A 15,556-nucleotide genomic window follows, 5' to 3' on the forward strand; every position below is an offset into this window, starting at 1 on the left:
CAACATCCGTCTGGCCACACCCCTATCCGCTACCTTCATAAGCAGGTGTGTGGTCACCTACTCGCCTCCTTCTTCACTTTCACCACAAGGAAGTGCCTGTTGTATACATCACTTGACGAGGTTGTTTTAGCTGAAGAAAGTTGAGTTACGTGTTTACATTTTTTCTTGCTTTTTTCTTTCTCTCATACATTTAAAAAAGGAAAAAGCTAAGTCATAATGTTTACCTCGGAGGGTCGCGCTAGCAACGTTACCCTTCACCAGCGGTTCTCTATTGCCTCCTCTGTCGTGCGTCTTGGAGCGGGGTTGAGGCCTCTTTCGTGGTTGGCAGCCGCGCCCGGTAGGCGTCCGATAGATAGTTTGCCTCTCCAAGGAGCTGGTGCACCAGTGCCGTCTCCTGTGCGATGGCCTGGTTCCGGCTCTTGTTCCTTTGCCTCCGGAGAGTCGTCTGCTGTTGGGCGGCCGGCTCCTCTGGTGGCGGAGGATTTGAGACGCAAACTTTTTCCGTCGGCTCGCTCCCGTCGTAGGATGGTGGCTTGTAGACGCGAACGGCCTGGTTTTGGTGAGTTGCTGGAGCCGGATGAGGATGCGTCTGATTCTCCATGGCCAATGGAAACAGAGGACTACATGGTAGAAGCGGACGGGTTCTTGTTCGACGCCCCAATGGAGACATGTCCGCCGCCCGTCCAGGTAACACTGGAGTGGGGTGATAGGTCTCCTTGGGGTTCCTCGTACGCGGATGTTGGGTTAGAACCTCCGACTTGGCGGCGGGATGCCCTGCTATTAGCCACATCAGAATGTGGCTCTGTAACCAGTAGTCTGCTGCATGTGAGGGACGCAAGCTCGGTGGGGGAAAGTATGCAGGGGGAACTGCATGCTTTGTTCCCCGAGCTCATGGCGGAGGCGGCAGTTGCAAACGACGGAGATTCATGTCCGGGATACTGACGGGCGGTACGGAGCTGACCGATTTGCAACATGATCAGCTCGCCCAGTCGGCAGGAGCATCCTGCATCTGATCCAGCCGCAGGCCATCGCCGCTGGGAAAGTACGCGCCCTGGCCACTCTAGTCCAGCGCCACCTTTGGCTGGAGCAGGCGCGTGTGCCGGAAAGGAAGAGGACTCCACTTCTGACGGCACCCCTCTCCGATGCTGGACTTTTCGGGTCGGCACTGCAGTTGATGACCTCGACCTGCAGGGAGATGCAGGAGGAGCGTTCCGTGCTCCAGCCTCATTTCCCCCTGCCCGATGTCGCCGGTGGAGTCAGACGGCAGGCTCGTCGTCGGGGTTCCGCCGCCGTAGCTGCCGCTGCTACCACCGCCACTGCTGGACCTTCGGCAAAGAAGGCCAGGAGGAAAGAGGGCGCCTCCGCCACTGCAGCCGGCCCATCTACGCCTGGAGGTGACGGTAGGGATCGTCGTGACCAGCCTCCTATCCTTTACCATCCCTCCGGGGCTCCCCGGGGTGGCAAGTCCCGATCGGCTCGTGGCAGGCGTCGCTGAAAATGACTTTTTCCCTCTGTGGTCCCCCCTGTTCCCTTCCCGGCCCAAACATATGATTTTGATTATGAGAAATAAAAAGTCCCTCCTGGGAGGGACTGTATTTTTTGTTACAAACTGTGTGTTTATTCACTAACATATGATGGGGATACGATGTGTAAACCTTTCGCTAGTGTGGGTTTGATAGAAGGGCTAGACTTTAAGTCTTGTTGGTCGCTACATTCATGTTAGAGCTTAAGCAAGGCCTGCAGCTTACACTCGGTTGAAAAAGGTTTTTTTCTGCCTCGACCTGAAGGTTAGGTCTTCACATAAAGGTAGAGGTTAGTTGTGTGCTCTGTTGCTTAAACAGTGATATTGAGCCGCAACACTGTTGTGTTGGTCTGCAGTAATGCTCATGTGTGTAAAGCTACCGCGGTTCAGGCCGCTCTCTCTCTCTATCAGATTTTCTGTGTCTTGCAACATAAACACGGGTGTCGGGTTCACACATACATAACTTGGCCTTGTTATAAACCCTGTTCACAGACTTGTCTGGGTGGCGCCCTCTTTTCATGTTTTAGATCGACACGCGTACCTACCCCCTCTCTTGGAGTGGGGATGTCGGCGTGGTTAGGGCACAGGACTGGTTCTGGTCACGCTGGTCCAGGTCAGTTAACCCGTTGTCCGCCGGGGACGCAGATCTGCTGTTCTGGTACCCTGAGGGACTTGTGCTTTTTTCGGGGGAAAAAATGCCGGGTCGGCCCGGGTGTCACAGGGTTGGGCGTTATGGAGACCCTTTGTTGGGTACATGTTGTACCCTGCACTATCATGAAGGGGCTGGTTCTCCATTCTTTTCGCTCCTCTCTCACGCATGGCGAAGAGGGGGCTGTTGGGGTGGTCTTTTGTACCTCCTCTGGTAGCCCTGTGTGCTTCCCGAGCCGCCGGGCCCGGTCCGAGGTTATGTTTCGTCGACCCGTAGGCCTGGAATAACCCTTTTTTGAAAACTGAAACACTTGTACTGCGGTATAGCCAGTGTATACCCACAGGTGTGTTTTGGAGTTTTTTCTTGAGGGGTTATAGGAACAACCACCGCATGAAGTTGAGTTTGCTCTTGACCCCGTGATTTTGGGGGCAGTAACGAGGTTTGTTCCTTCCGTTCGTTCCCTGGTGGCATGCGGGTTGTGCGTGTGCGTAGTCGTGGGGTCAAGCCACGGTCTGCTCACCCTGTGCGTTGAGTTGCTCGAGTTTCTCTTCGCACGGTCGGATCCGTCTCCCTCCCGTCCTCCAATAGGGAGGGTATCCTCCATTAGGGAGGGTCGGGGGGCTTGGTCCTCTCCGGTCTGATGGTTGTGGGGGGCCTCAGCGGGGTACATTTGTCGAGCTTCAGGCTCCCGCTCAGCTCCTGTAGTGCAGATGACACTGAGTGGCAGCCAGTATGATATAGAACGTAAGGTTATGTATACAACCAAGTTCTATGAATACTGGTGATGCTCAGCGTCGGGACGCCACTGCGGCCCTTGATCTCGCCTTGTGGTGAAAGTTTGGGAAGGAGGAGAGTAGGTGACCACACACCTGCTTATGAAGGTAGCGGATAGGGGTGTGGCCAGACGGATGTTGGTATGTAAAGGTACATTGTGGATTTTTATTCAGTGCATGTGCACGAAGTGAGGTTAGTGCAGATGACGCTGAGCATCACCAGTATTCATAGAACTTGGTTATATACATAACCTTACGTTATTCACTGTCAAAGATGCAAAGAAAAATCATAATTCATATTCTCCTTTATTTCATCACAATTTAAGCAAGCCTAGTAATAGACACAATATTTCTGACACTGTGAATACATTCCCTGAGGTCCATAGATGTACCTAGATACCAAGAATATGCAAATAGCCCTTGTAGAAGTGGAGCAATATTCCATTTACCTAGGTATATATTTTAGGCGGATTTTCACATCGTGTGGAACCTGGCCTCACCCTGACCCTTAACCATGACACTACAATAGCTCGTCAAACTAAATCAGGACGTCGACCAAGTCCTCATTTGGTATTTATTCTCCAAAGCGGTCCTCATGAACGTGTCCACACACACAGTCCTCAGTGATACCTGACCAGAGGTCTGCAGGTCACTGGGTCTGTCCTCCTGCACCACCACAGCTCCAGATGAATAAATAAACAGAGAAGATGAATAGAAAATCACCAGGGTTCTCCAGTCACTCAAGTCCTAATGCTCTCCTCTTTCCCCTCCACACATAAATCTAGCATGATGTTTATTCCTCTGTGCAGCCCCCCCCCCCCCCCCCCTCACATGTGGATATGTGCACACATGCATACATATAGACACACACACAGGCACACATATACCAGTACTAGTACAGTACACATAAGACACACAGATATTATGCACACACATACAAATGCAAACACACACACACAGACAACAAGGGTATTATGCACACACATAAACACACATACAAATGCAAACTCACAAAGACACATAACAAGGATATTATGCAAACACACATGTGCACAGAGTTCTCCTGTATTTAACTTCTAAACACATGCATTTTTGCTAAAATGTTGCTATCAAAAACATTTGTCTCGATAAATTCTGCCTTCAAATGGAACTTGTGAGGAAAATGCATGTGTTTGTGAAGTACTGAGCATACGACTGGATAAATGAAACTTGGATTATACAGCACAATATAATTAGTTATATAGTTTTGCTGTTGTTAAAATTGGCCCCTGTGAACCTCAATTCATAATAAGTATGGCTACCAGATGTTGGGATTCTACGTTCAACATGAAGACATGCAAGAAGAAAAAAGATTCCTCAGGAACTCAACACGGGGTGAGTAATTGATATTACAAATGGTCGTTTTTGGGGTGAAATGTTCCTTTAAAGCCCCAAATCTATAATCCAATCGTAAATGAATGTCTAGGCCCATCATGGATGAACAAAAGGAATGGAAGAAACATTTGTATCTGTAGTTGATTGTTTTCAGTTGGATTTGTTCCATTTATTTATGCAACAATGAGTAAAAATATATACATTCTGATTGATCATGTCTTTATTATATTATTATATAATATTAGGCGATACCTTCTGATCTACAAGACAAAACAAACCATTTGAGATGCACATGATCACCTATAGAATCAAGCAAATTGCAGATTTGGCCTTTAAAGGCAGCTCTCCGACTACAAAAACAAGGGTTATAGTGACCCCTGTTGGTGACAGCATATCAGAACAAGCCTCCAGACATCATAACCAAAAGATTGTTCACTCTTCATTCATTGTTCATTTGAGTTTATTGTATTTACATTTGGGAAAAAAAAGAAATACTGTGCAAATCTCCCACAAAGGTAATTAGGGACGGTCTGAAATTTTCAGACGAAAAGAAAAGCAAACAGCATTATTATCACTCATTAACACATACTTGGAAAAACAATATTCTCTCACACTGTCATACAAACACAAGTACACACACACACACACACACACACACACACACACACACACACACACACACCCATAAGCCAACACAGCACAAAAGACAATAGGTGGTTTCTTATGATCACGTTATTTAGGAGTTTAACAGTAAAAAATTAGCTACAATAAAAAAAAACTAATTGTATCAAAATCGTACAAATGCAATACAGTTCAAACAAAATGTTAGCTAAACAATCACCCCTCAAACAACAGCCTTAAGAGTTTGTTTTCTTTCTAGCTAATGCTACTATAGGAACATCCAGTGGCTGGACTCTGATCAGCGACCTCTCCAAAGTCTTTCTCTCACATTAAACCAATCATCAACAGGAGGACTTTCAAAACAATCAGAAGTCTCAGGGTTCTGATTTAAAACCTCAACAGTGTTTCTCAATCTTTTTTTAAATCTTGTGAACGGTCGTGTTCCTTTGGCTCAGGGTACCGGCAAACAATTCTATTTCAATCTCTGTGGTTGGTTATGGTTTACGTTAAGAACTATCACGACTAGAGAACTATTTCAATACTGTAAACACATGATATATTGTATAATATATACCAGAGGGAGAGCTCAGCAGCGTCCTATAGGAACCAGCACTGGACCATCTGGTCCTAAGTTTGACAAACACTGGTTTACATCACAGGCTGACTTGCTACTACTAACTTGCAAGACAACTGTTTTTTTTACTTTTTGTATTTATATACAATGAAGAGCAGTGCGCTGTTGGCAGTGGTACATGTCTAGACTGAATTTCATATTTTAACCCTTTCACGACCACACTACACAAGGTTAACCCCTTCACTGCCACACTACAGATGGTTAACCGTCTGTAGTGTGGTAGTGAAAGGGTTAACCTTCTGTAGTGTGGTAGTGAAAGGGTTAACCCTGTGTCGTGTGGCAGCGGTGAAAGTGTTAACCATTTGGTAGTGAAAGGGTTAAATTATATATTCTTTTTATCCCATTCATTCTAAAACCTGGAAATGTTAATAATGTTGAACAAGTTTGATTTTTTCTCTTTTTCTCCATATTTGTCAGACAAGCGTCCTCAGGATAATACAACATAACTTGGGCACGTAGGGAGAATGATGCCACAGACGGGGGCCTTCGTGGTGCTGTATACACACACCTCACACGTTCCCACAGGCGCTCTCGGTACCACATTCCATTGTAAAGACAGGAAACGTCTCGTTGGTCCAGAGTGTCGAGTGTTCAGGGGCCGCAGGGTTAAGTCGCTGAACACCCACATCACATTATTCAAGAGGACAGAGTCGTCCTCTTCGTTAAGAGTCACAGTGCGTAGAAAACAATGTAGAAAACTACAAAACACTTGTAGAAAACTACAAAACACTTGTAGAAAACTACAAAACACTTGTAGAAAAAAAACATTAAAAAACAAAGATATCAGACGACGGACGAGGACGGTAAATCCCTCTCTACCTAAAGACACGACGCGCAAAGTAAAGACGGCAAGACGACACGATGATTTGAAGACGGGGATTCAAGGTCAGTCTGCAGCTCCTCTGACCTCTCGTCAAGCGCAGGGTAATAAGTGTGTCAACAACAAAAGAGACACAATAACCTTAAACCAAAACACAGACATGGTAGTTGGAAGTGGATCCTCTTCCGGATCAAAAGGAGGCAACCATGAGCTCAGTCTGCAGGGACGTAAAACAATGCATCTGTATGAGGCTTTGTTGACAAGGCCGTCTCTCTTTCCTGAAGTAGCTTTAAAGCGTGTGTAAGAAAATCAGGAACAAAACATGGGATTTTGACGTGTGTTGTTCATAGCTTCTGAGTTTGAAAGACTTAGGAAAGGCAAGAAAGGGGGAGAAGGGGACATCCAAAATAGTTTTTAGTAAAACTACTGTTATTTCCCGAGCGATACATGCTTCTCTCACTCAAAACTTTTCAATCCAATCAGAGGTTCTCACTTGCTTCCCGGGCGGCGTCTATACTTTCTACAACGGAGCTCGGTTTCCGGGTTCCTCCGATTGGCCACGACGCCCACGTGACCTCCGCTAGCACGCCCCCTTCCTGCCGCGCGCCGCGCTGCGCTCGCCAAGCTCCTGCCGCGCCGCGCTCCCAGCTTCCTCAATGAAATGGAAATCGCTACTTTACATGAGGGTGAACGCTGGCTGATGGTAACACCACCCACTTCAATGACATGCTGTCATATTTGCGAATGCATAAACTATTAAAAAAATATATCGTTAACTGGAATATGTATGTAATTGGTTTGTCATGACTCATGACAAACCAATAAAATCGCTACTTTACATCAGGCTGAACGCTGTTATGCTACCACCACCCACTTCAATGACAGAGCTCGGTGCATTACATCAGGCTGAACGCTGTTATGCTGCCACCACCCACTTCAATGACAGAGCTCGGCGGATTACATCAGGCTGAACGCTGTTATGCTGCCACCACCCACTTCAATGACAGAGCTTGGCGTATTACATCAGGCTGAACGCTGTTATGCTGCCACCACCCACTTCAATGACAGAGCTCGGCGCATTACATCAGGCTGAACGCTGTTATGCTGCCACCACCCACTTCAATGACAGAGCTCGGCGCATTACATCAGGCTGAACGCTGTTATGCTGCCACCACCCACTTCAATGACAGAGCTCGGCGTGGCAGGAGCTTGGCGCTTGAAGCTGGCGAGCGGCAGGAAGGGGGCGTGCTAGCGGAGGTCACGTGGGCGTCGTGGCCAATCGGAGGAACCCCGAAACCGAGCTCCGTTGTAGAAAGTATAGACGCTCCCGGGCGCCTGAATACTTTCGACAACAAATGTTTGTTTCCGCGTCTCTGATTGGCCACGCGCGTTTCTACACTGGTTAAGCTTAGGCGCTCTTTCGAAGTTGGTTAAGGTTAGAGTTTGTCTTAGAGCATGGCGATAGAATGCCTGCCCTTCTTTCGACGGTTAAGCTTAGGCACTCTTTCGAAGTTGGTTAAGGTTAGAGTTTGTCTTAGAGCATGGCGATAGAACGCCAGGTAGTTTGCAGGCTGTTAGACCCGGAAATAGGCGCAGAACTTGCTGTCCCACGATTGGCGCACATGTCACATGACCTGGCCAATCAGAGCGCAAAACTCGAACGCGGAAACAAACATTTGTTGTCGAAAGTATACACGCTTCCCGGGCTCTATAGGCACGCCTGTCACTCAAGGCCGCGGTGCAAGTCATTCTGGGTAGTGTAGTCGTTAAAAGAGATTCCTGTTCTAACCAGGAAAGACAGCTCTTTGGCAAAACAGAAAGGAGTTTTTGTTTGTTTCAACATACTTGTCCTTACTGTCCTCGAGAGGTTGAATAATGAAATTATGAAATTATCCTTTATCAAAGGTGACTGTGGTATTTTTGCCACGGAGACCGGTTCACGACAAAACGGAACACAACATCAAAAAGAGTCTCGACATCACAAGTACTTTCATACTGTACGTAAAACAAGTGGTCCATCTCTTCAACCGTCTTTGATCATGCCGATCCTCTCAGATAGCTACGTTAATTAATTAAATTGTCTTGGAATTATACTCTCCTCATTTATACTTGTGTTTAGTTTCTGCCCTTAGACAGTTTCTTGGCTCGTTCGTTTGACAATCTTTGTTTGTCCGAGGGAAGCAACAGTTCGGGCGGAGTCTGAGATCAATTCTAAATGTAGTTCCTTTTGATCTGCTTGTCTCCCATGCGTCTTACCATTTACTTTCTATGCATTCGTGCCACCTCAAATGCATAGTATTTCAGCTGACTAAGCGTCATTAGGTTCCTTAGTAGATGAATGCCTCGTCTCCACTAGCCAGGGTTTAGCCGTGCTGTGGCCTCGTCTCGACTAGCCAGGGTTTAGCCGTGCTGTGGCCTCGTCTCCACTAGCCAGGGTTTAGCCATGCTGTGGCCTCGTCTCCACTAGCCAGGGTTTAGCCATGCTGTGGCCTCGTCTCCACTAGCCAGGGTTTAGCCGTGCTGTGGCCTCGTCTCCACTAGCCAGGGTTTAGCCGTGCTGTGGCCTCGTCTCCAATAGCCAGGGTTTAGCCATGCTGTGTAGGGATGGGTACCGAATTCGGTACTTTTGAGGTACCGAACCGAAACACGTCGGTACTACCGAGTATCGAATCAAGTGAGAAACCGAAAAAAAAACTAAAATAAAAATAAAAATAAAATGTTTTTTATTATTATTTTTTTTTAACTTTTTTCTTTTCATGTCAACGTTCACACGCACAATATATGCTTACCTAGGATTTGACTTGATTCAACAACAAAGCAGTCGGAGCAATGGCAAGCCGAAAACTGTCGAAATTGTAGTTATTTGAAGTTTGGATTTTTTTTTTTACGACTGAGGTAGGTAAATTAAATTTCTTGAGACTAAAGTACCGAAAAAAGGTACCGTTGGGTACCGGTATCGATTCACAGGTACCGGTACCGGTATCGGTTCAAATGTGAAAGGTACCCATCCCTAATGCTGTGGCCTCGTCTCCACTAGCCAGGGTATAGCCGTGCTGTGGCCTCGTCTCCACTAGCCAGGGTTTAGCCGTGCTGTGGCCTCGTCTCCACTAGCCAGGGTTTAGCCGTGCTGTGGCCTCGTCTCCACTAGCCAGGGTTTAGCCGTGCTGTGGCCTCGTCTCCACTAGCCAGGGTTTAGCCGTGCTGTGGCCTCGTCTCCACTAGCCAGGGTTTAGCCATGCTGTGGCCTCGTCTCCACTAGCCAGGGTTTAGCCGTGTGGTGGTCTGTCTGGCACACAGTGAGCGTCTCCATTGTCTTTAGAACCTGGCCAGACCTGGCTGCACCCTGGCTGAGACAGACACCTTTCACAACCTGGTGAGACCTGGACAAAGCCTGGCTGGGACTGCTGTATCGTCATGGTTTAGCTTGTGTGTACCACAGTTGTTGGTGTGAATTTTGAAAGGTTGCCTAGCAACCGGAGAATTGACAAGAAACGCAATGGAGACACAAACCCAACCATACCATGGCTAGCCCCAGCCAGGCTGAACACAGCTAACGGAGACAAGGCATGAGAATTATTCTGTCAATACTTTTCTCAATATTATGAGTTTTTCTGCACAATTATAAGCTCCTCTCTACATTCACTAGTGTGTGTTAGTCAAGTCGGCATTTTGCATTAATTTACGGGAGCACAATGCAGGGAAAAAAAACGCTTTGTCAATTAAAGTGACAATTTGATTAGTCAACAAAATCCAATGAGTGAATTTGGTCTGGGACAGCCTTTTTAGCCTGGACAGAAAGATCCCTTCTTTTGTCTCGGGGACAACACCTCACATTTTTTGTCACGTTTCCAGACAATCCATGTTTCCATCCGGTACGAAGACGTCTTCAACAGCGCGTGCTGTTATCACCGGTTCCACCCTTTTGGTTCCCTGAGTGTTTCCTCCACACGCCCCACCGGCTCAGTACATCGACTCGGTGTCCCGGATGCTTCCGAACGACAAGCTGAACGTGCTTCCCAGTCTCTTGGTGGCCCCGCCCCCTTCTCTGTCCTTCTTCCTGTTCCAGTTGAGCAGAGAGGCGGAGCTCTGGCCCTTGGCTCCGCCCAGCATACGCTGCCGGGTGTTCTCTTTGTCGCCGCTGAGGGAGAGCATCACCGACCGCCTGTCAACCTGAGAACACACACACACACACACACACACACACACACACACACACCATCTTGTATATTGTATATTATACCTGAGAAACATACACACACACACAGACCTGTTACTGTCCTGTATATTATACCTGAGAACACACACACACAGACCTGTTACTGTCCTGTATATTATACCTGAGAACACACACACACAGACCTGTTACTGTCCTGTATATTATACCTGAGAACACACACACACACACACCTGTTACTGTCCTGTATATTATACCTGAGAACACACACACACACACACACAGACCTGTTACTGTCCTGTATATTATACCTGAGAACACACACACAGACCTGTTACTGTCCTGTATATTATACCTGAGAACACACACACACACAGACCTGTTACTGTCCTGTGCTGTATATTATACCTGAGAACACACACACACAGACCTGTTACTGTCCTGTATATTATACCTGAGAACACACACACACACAGACCTATTTTCGTTGCCTTTTTTGAGTTGATCTAAATGTTACTGATTGTGTTAAATGGGCATATAATATGGTCTCATATCGATCGCAGGCACCTGAATTGTATCGTATCGTGGCAGACTTTGTGATATCAGCAAATATCGTATCGTTGTCCAAAGAATCAATATCGTATCGTGATGAAACTGGTGATTCCCACCCCTAGCAGCTATTAGCTACCAGACACATGTTCATGAGTAAACACACATCTATCTAACCATGCCTACCTGTGTGTCATGTTCAATACAGTAGACACTGTAATCTGTGTTGCATGTACCTGACAAACTGAACTGTTTGTATTACAGTCATATTCCAACTTAACTGAATGCACATGTGTGTGTGTGTGTGTGGACTACTGTACTATTACAGGTATTGAAATGAACAATGCAACTTCCTTATACAAAAAAAATAATAATAAGAAAAAATATTTATGAATAAATAAATATCGATACAGTATCGCCACGCAAAGTATCACGATACTACTACGTATCAATTTCCCCCCCACCCCTAATAACCATGCCTACCTGTGTGTCATGTTCATGAGTAAACACACGTCTATATAACCACACCTACCTGTGTGTCATGTTGTGTGTGTCATGTTCATGAGTAAACACACGTACCTGTGTGTCATGTTCATGAGTAAACACACTCACCTGTGTGTCATGTTCATGAGTAAACACACTCACCTGTGTGTCATGTTCATGAGTAAACACACCTACCTGTGTGTCATGTTCATGAGTAAACACACTCACCTGTGTGTCATGTTCATGAGTAAACACACTCACCTGTGTGTCATGTTCATGAGTAAACACACCTACCTGTGTGTCATGTTCCTGAGTAAACACACGTACCTGTGTGTCATGTTCCTGAGTAAACACACTCACCTGTGTGTCATGTTCATGAGTAAACACACTCACCTGTGTGTCATGTTCATGAGTAAACACACTCACATGTGTGTCATGTTCATGAGTAAACACACTCACCTGTGTGTCATGTTCATGAGTAAACACACTCACCTGTGTGTCATGTTCATGAGTAAACACACCTACCTGTGTGTCATGTTCCTGAGTAAACACACGTACCTGTGTGTCATGTTCCTGAGTAAACACACTCACCTGTGTGTCATGTTCATGAGTAAACACACTCACCTGTGTGTCATGTTCATGAGTAAACACACCTACCTGTGTGTCATGTTCCTGAGTAAACACACGTACCTGTGTGTCATGTTCCTGAGTAAACACACTCACCTGTGTGTCATGTTCATGAGTAAACACACCTACCTGTGTGTCATGTTCCTGAGTAAACACACGTACCTGTGTGTCATGTGAGTGTAGCGTGACGACACTGAGCTCCACCCCTCGGTCGCTGCAGCTCTTCAGGATGTGGACCACCTCTCCGTGCTTCGCCCACTTACAGTCCTCTCCATCTACTGCCACGATGTAGTCTCCCTCCCTCAGACCCGCCTCCTGCACACACACACACACACATACATACAGACGTACACACACATACACACACGTACACACACACACACACAGACGTACACACACATACACACATGTACACACGCATTTACACACACATACACACACACACACGTTAGTGAATGACATGACAAATGTATACAAATTATCTAGGTGGTTAGTTTAACCTTATAGAAATAAGGAGTATGTGTGTGTATACTGTAATGTGCGTGGGTGTGCATGTGCGTGTGCCAGTGTGAAGCATGATGAGCGTTGTCTCAAAAAGTGGTTAAAACATGGGTGTGTTACATTTAGCAAGAGTAAGACATGTGTCCGTACAAGTGAACGTGTGCATATTAAGTGAGGTTGGGTTGATAAGTGTGGTGTAGATTAGGGATGGGACTTTCTAGCAAAAGTGCTACTCGAAGATTGCTGGTTCTTAAGACCGAATATTCAAATATTCGACCCCCCCTCCAATTTTTTTTTTATTATATTAAAAATATATAGTTATTTTCTGTTTCAGTTTAAATTCAGTTAAAATGTTCAGTTTCAGTTCAATTCAGTTATTCTTTTTAATAGAATGGATCATTAAAATCAAAGGGTATTGCACATAAATATGCACTTCATGTGCATCTTTTAGATAAATTAGGCTATGCAAATTAGGCTGCCTCTAAATATAAAAAGGAATTAAATAAGAATGTTTGCTTCAATAAAAAAAAAAGTATTTGATAAAAAAATTTATTTAATATTTTTTTTTTACACAAAACGAATAATCTATTGTAAAAAAATAAGAAATCGATCTTAATAACTGAATGACTATTCGAATTTTCGAATATTCTATCCCATCCCTAGTGTAGATTCTCTCACCGCAGCACAGCCTCCGGGCACCACCCCTGCGACCAGGACAGGGGAGTCCCCCCTGAGCGTGAGCCCCAGGCCGCCCTCTCCCCTCTGGAGAGAGATGACCCGCGCCGGCCCCCAGCGAGCCCTCGCACAGAACACCGACAGAGGACCCTGCAGCGCGGAGAGAGAGGAAGAGCACCTCGCCTTCATCACTCATGAAAAGTTTGTCCGAGGGTTGTGATTGGAGGATGCGGAAAAAGAGGGCGAGGCTTCTGAGACAGGTCAATTGCTTCTTTTTCACCCTGCACCTAAAAATTCTAATAAATCATGTTCTGTGTTTCAACCATCCTTGGTTTCCTTACTTACCTCCCCCGACTGTCTCCCCTACTGGCTCCTGTATTTGTTGTCTGTTACTCTGTGTTCTACGTTTCTTTGTTTCTTTTTTTGCCTATTGTCAGCGACTTCGGGTCATTAAGAAGCGCTATATAAAATAAATGAATAATTATTATTATTATTATTATTATTATTAAAAATGAAAATGTCTAACGTGTAGAAGATGGAGTGTCTCACCAGCCTCTGGAAGATGTCTGTGACCTGGACGGTGGAGAAGTTGGGCGGCGTGATGTCTGGTTTCTGACGGGTCTGAGCTGTGGACCAGGAGAAACCAGCCATCAAGTTGTAAAATCAATATGGTTCAGTATGACTACATATCTATTATGAAATCAGTGTTGGGATCAATTCACTTTCAATTCAATTCATTCAGTAAGAATATTTTGTCTTTCCAATTTGAAAACTGACTAAAGTAGATGAATGTAGTAGTAAATGTTCCAGCATCAGCAAGTAAACATTTCTGGTTCCATTTGTAACTGACTGAATTGAAAGTGATTGATCCAACATCCCCTGCTTGATTGATTGAAAACTTTAACAGATTGCAGAATGGGTACAATACAGTACGGCTCAATACACACAATTGTTAAGGGTATGCAGACCAGAGAAAGACGTTCGTCTGGTTTACATCAGGGTCCCCCATTTTCAATTCATAATGACATTAATGACATACGCAACATACAGATATATATCATGACATTTCTGACATACATGACATACAGTGATACAGGTATACAGTACTGTTACATTTGTGACATACAAGATATGCAAATATACAGTACTGTTAAACAGAGATCCTAACAGAAAATATATACATACGAGGGGGAGTAAACTGTACATTAGGAGGGGGTGGGTGGGTGGGAGGATGGGGTTTGGACGTTTACGGGGGCCAGTTTCGAATTGCAGCCTCCCGTAGGTGCTCTTTGAGAGCGATTTTGAAGGTGGGTAGGGATTCACATTTTAAGGCCGTGGGTAGGGCGTTCCACATTGATGTGGCATAATTGAGAAACGTGTTTAGACCCTTGTTTGTGCCGAATCTGGGTTGAACATGATTTGTGGAACTCCCTCTGGTGTTGTGGTATTCACTGACCTTTGGGAAGTATTTCGACATGGGTACCTTAGTGGTGTAGTGTATCTTGTAGACCAGGCCCATTGAAAGTTGCTGTACTCTGTCGTCTACTCTAAGCCATCCTAGGTTGTCAAAATGGGCAGGGGTGAGGTGGGTTTTAGGAGTAAGGTCAAGCAGTAGTCTGACCAGTTTGTTTTGTGATGTTTGTAATCTTGTTTTTAGTGCCTTTGAGGTGCTTTGGTACCATGAGGTGCAAGCATAGTCGTAGTACCCTTGAATGAGTGCGCCTGCCAGAGTCTTCAGGGTATTCTTGTTTACCAGAGAGGAGATCCGGTACAAGAATCTTGTTCGTTGGTTGACTTTTTATTACATTGGATGCCATTTTGTCACAGGAAAGATTTGTCTCTAGGATGGAACCCAGGTATGTAATTTCATCTTTCCTTGTGACAATATTGTCATCCACTGTAACAGAGAAGCCGTTGGTTTTGCTGAGTTTGTTATTTGATCAGAAGAGAATGGACTCTGTTTTACCCAGGTGTAATGATAGTTTGTTATCAGCGAGCCAGGTGCAGATTCTGCCGAGTTCTGAGCTGAGGGTTTTTTCAACCTGTAACCTCTTGTCAGAGACCTCTTGTCAGAGACCAGCAGGGCTGAGTCGTACGCGAACAGGAACAAGCTGACGACATGTCATTTGCATAAATTAGGAACAGTAACGGTCC

The 15,556-nt window shown here is 45.6% G+C and overlaps 1 protein-coding gene across 1 annotated transcript in view; it reads right to left on the reverse strand.

Moving 5' to 3' along the window:
- Positions 1 to 9,474: 9,474 nt before the first annotated feature.
- rhpn1 (rhophilin, Rho GTPase binding protein 1) overlaps positions 9,475 to 15,556 on the reverse strand; it is a gene marked incomplete at its 5' end in the record, with an annotated part of 72,802 nt that continues 66,720 nt past the window's right edge. The window contains 4 exon segments of the mRNA XM_084308378.1: positions 9,475 to 10,563; positions 12,389 to 12,541; positions 13,406 to 13,552; positions 13,952 to 14,028. Coding sequence (XP_084164504.1) covers positions 10,354 to 10,563; positions 12,389 to 12,541; positions 13,406 to 13,552; positions 13,952 to 14,028 — 587 coding nt within the window. The 3' untranslated portion in view covers positions 9,475 to 10,353.

The sequence above is a fragment of the Notolepis coatsorum genome (genome assembly GCF_963971535.1).
Source record: "Notolepis coatsorum genome assembly, chromosome: 2".
Classification (NCBI taxonomy): domain Eukaryota; kingdom Metazoa; phylum Chordata; class Actinopteri; order Aulopiformes; family Paralepididae; genus Notolepis; species Notolepis coatsorum.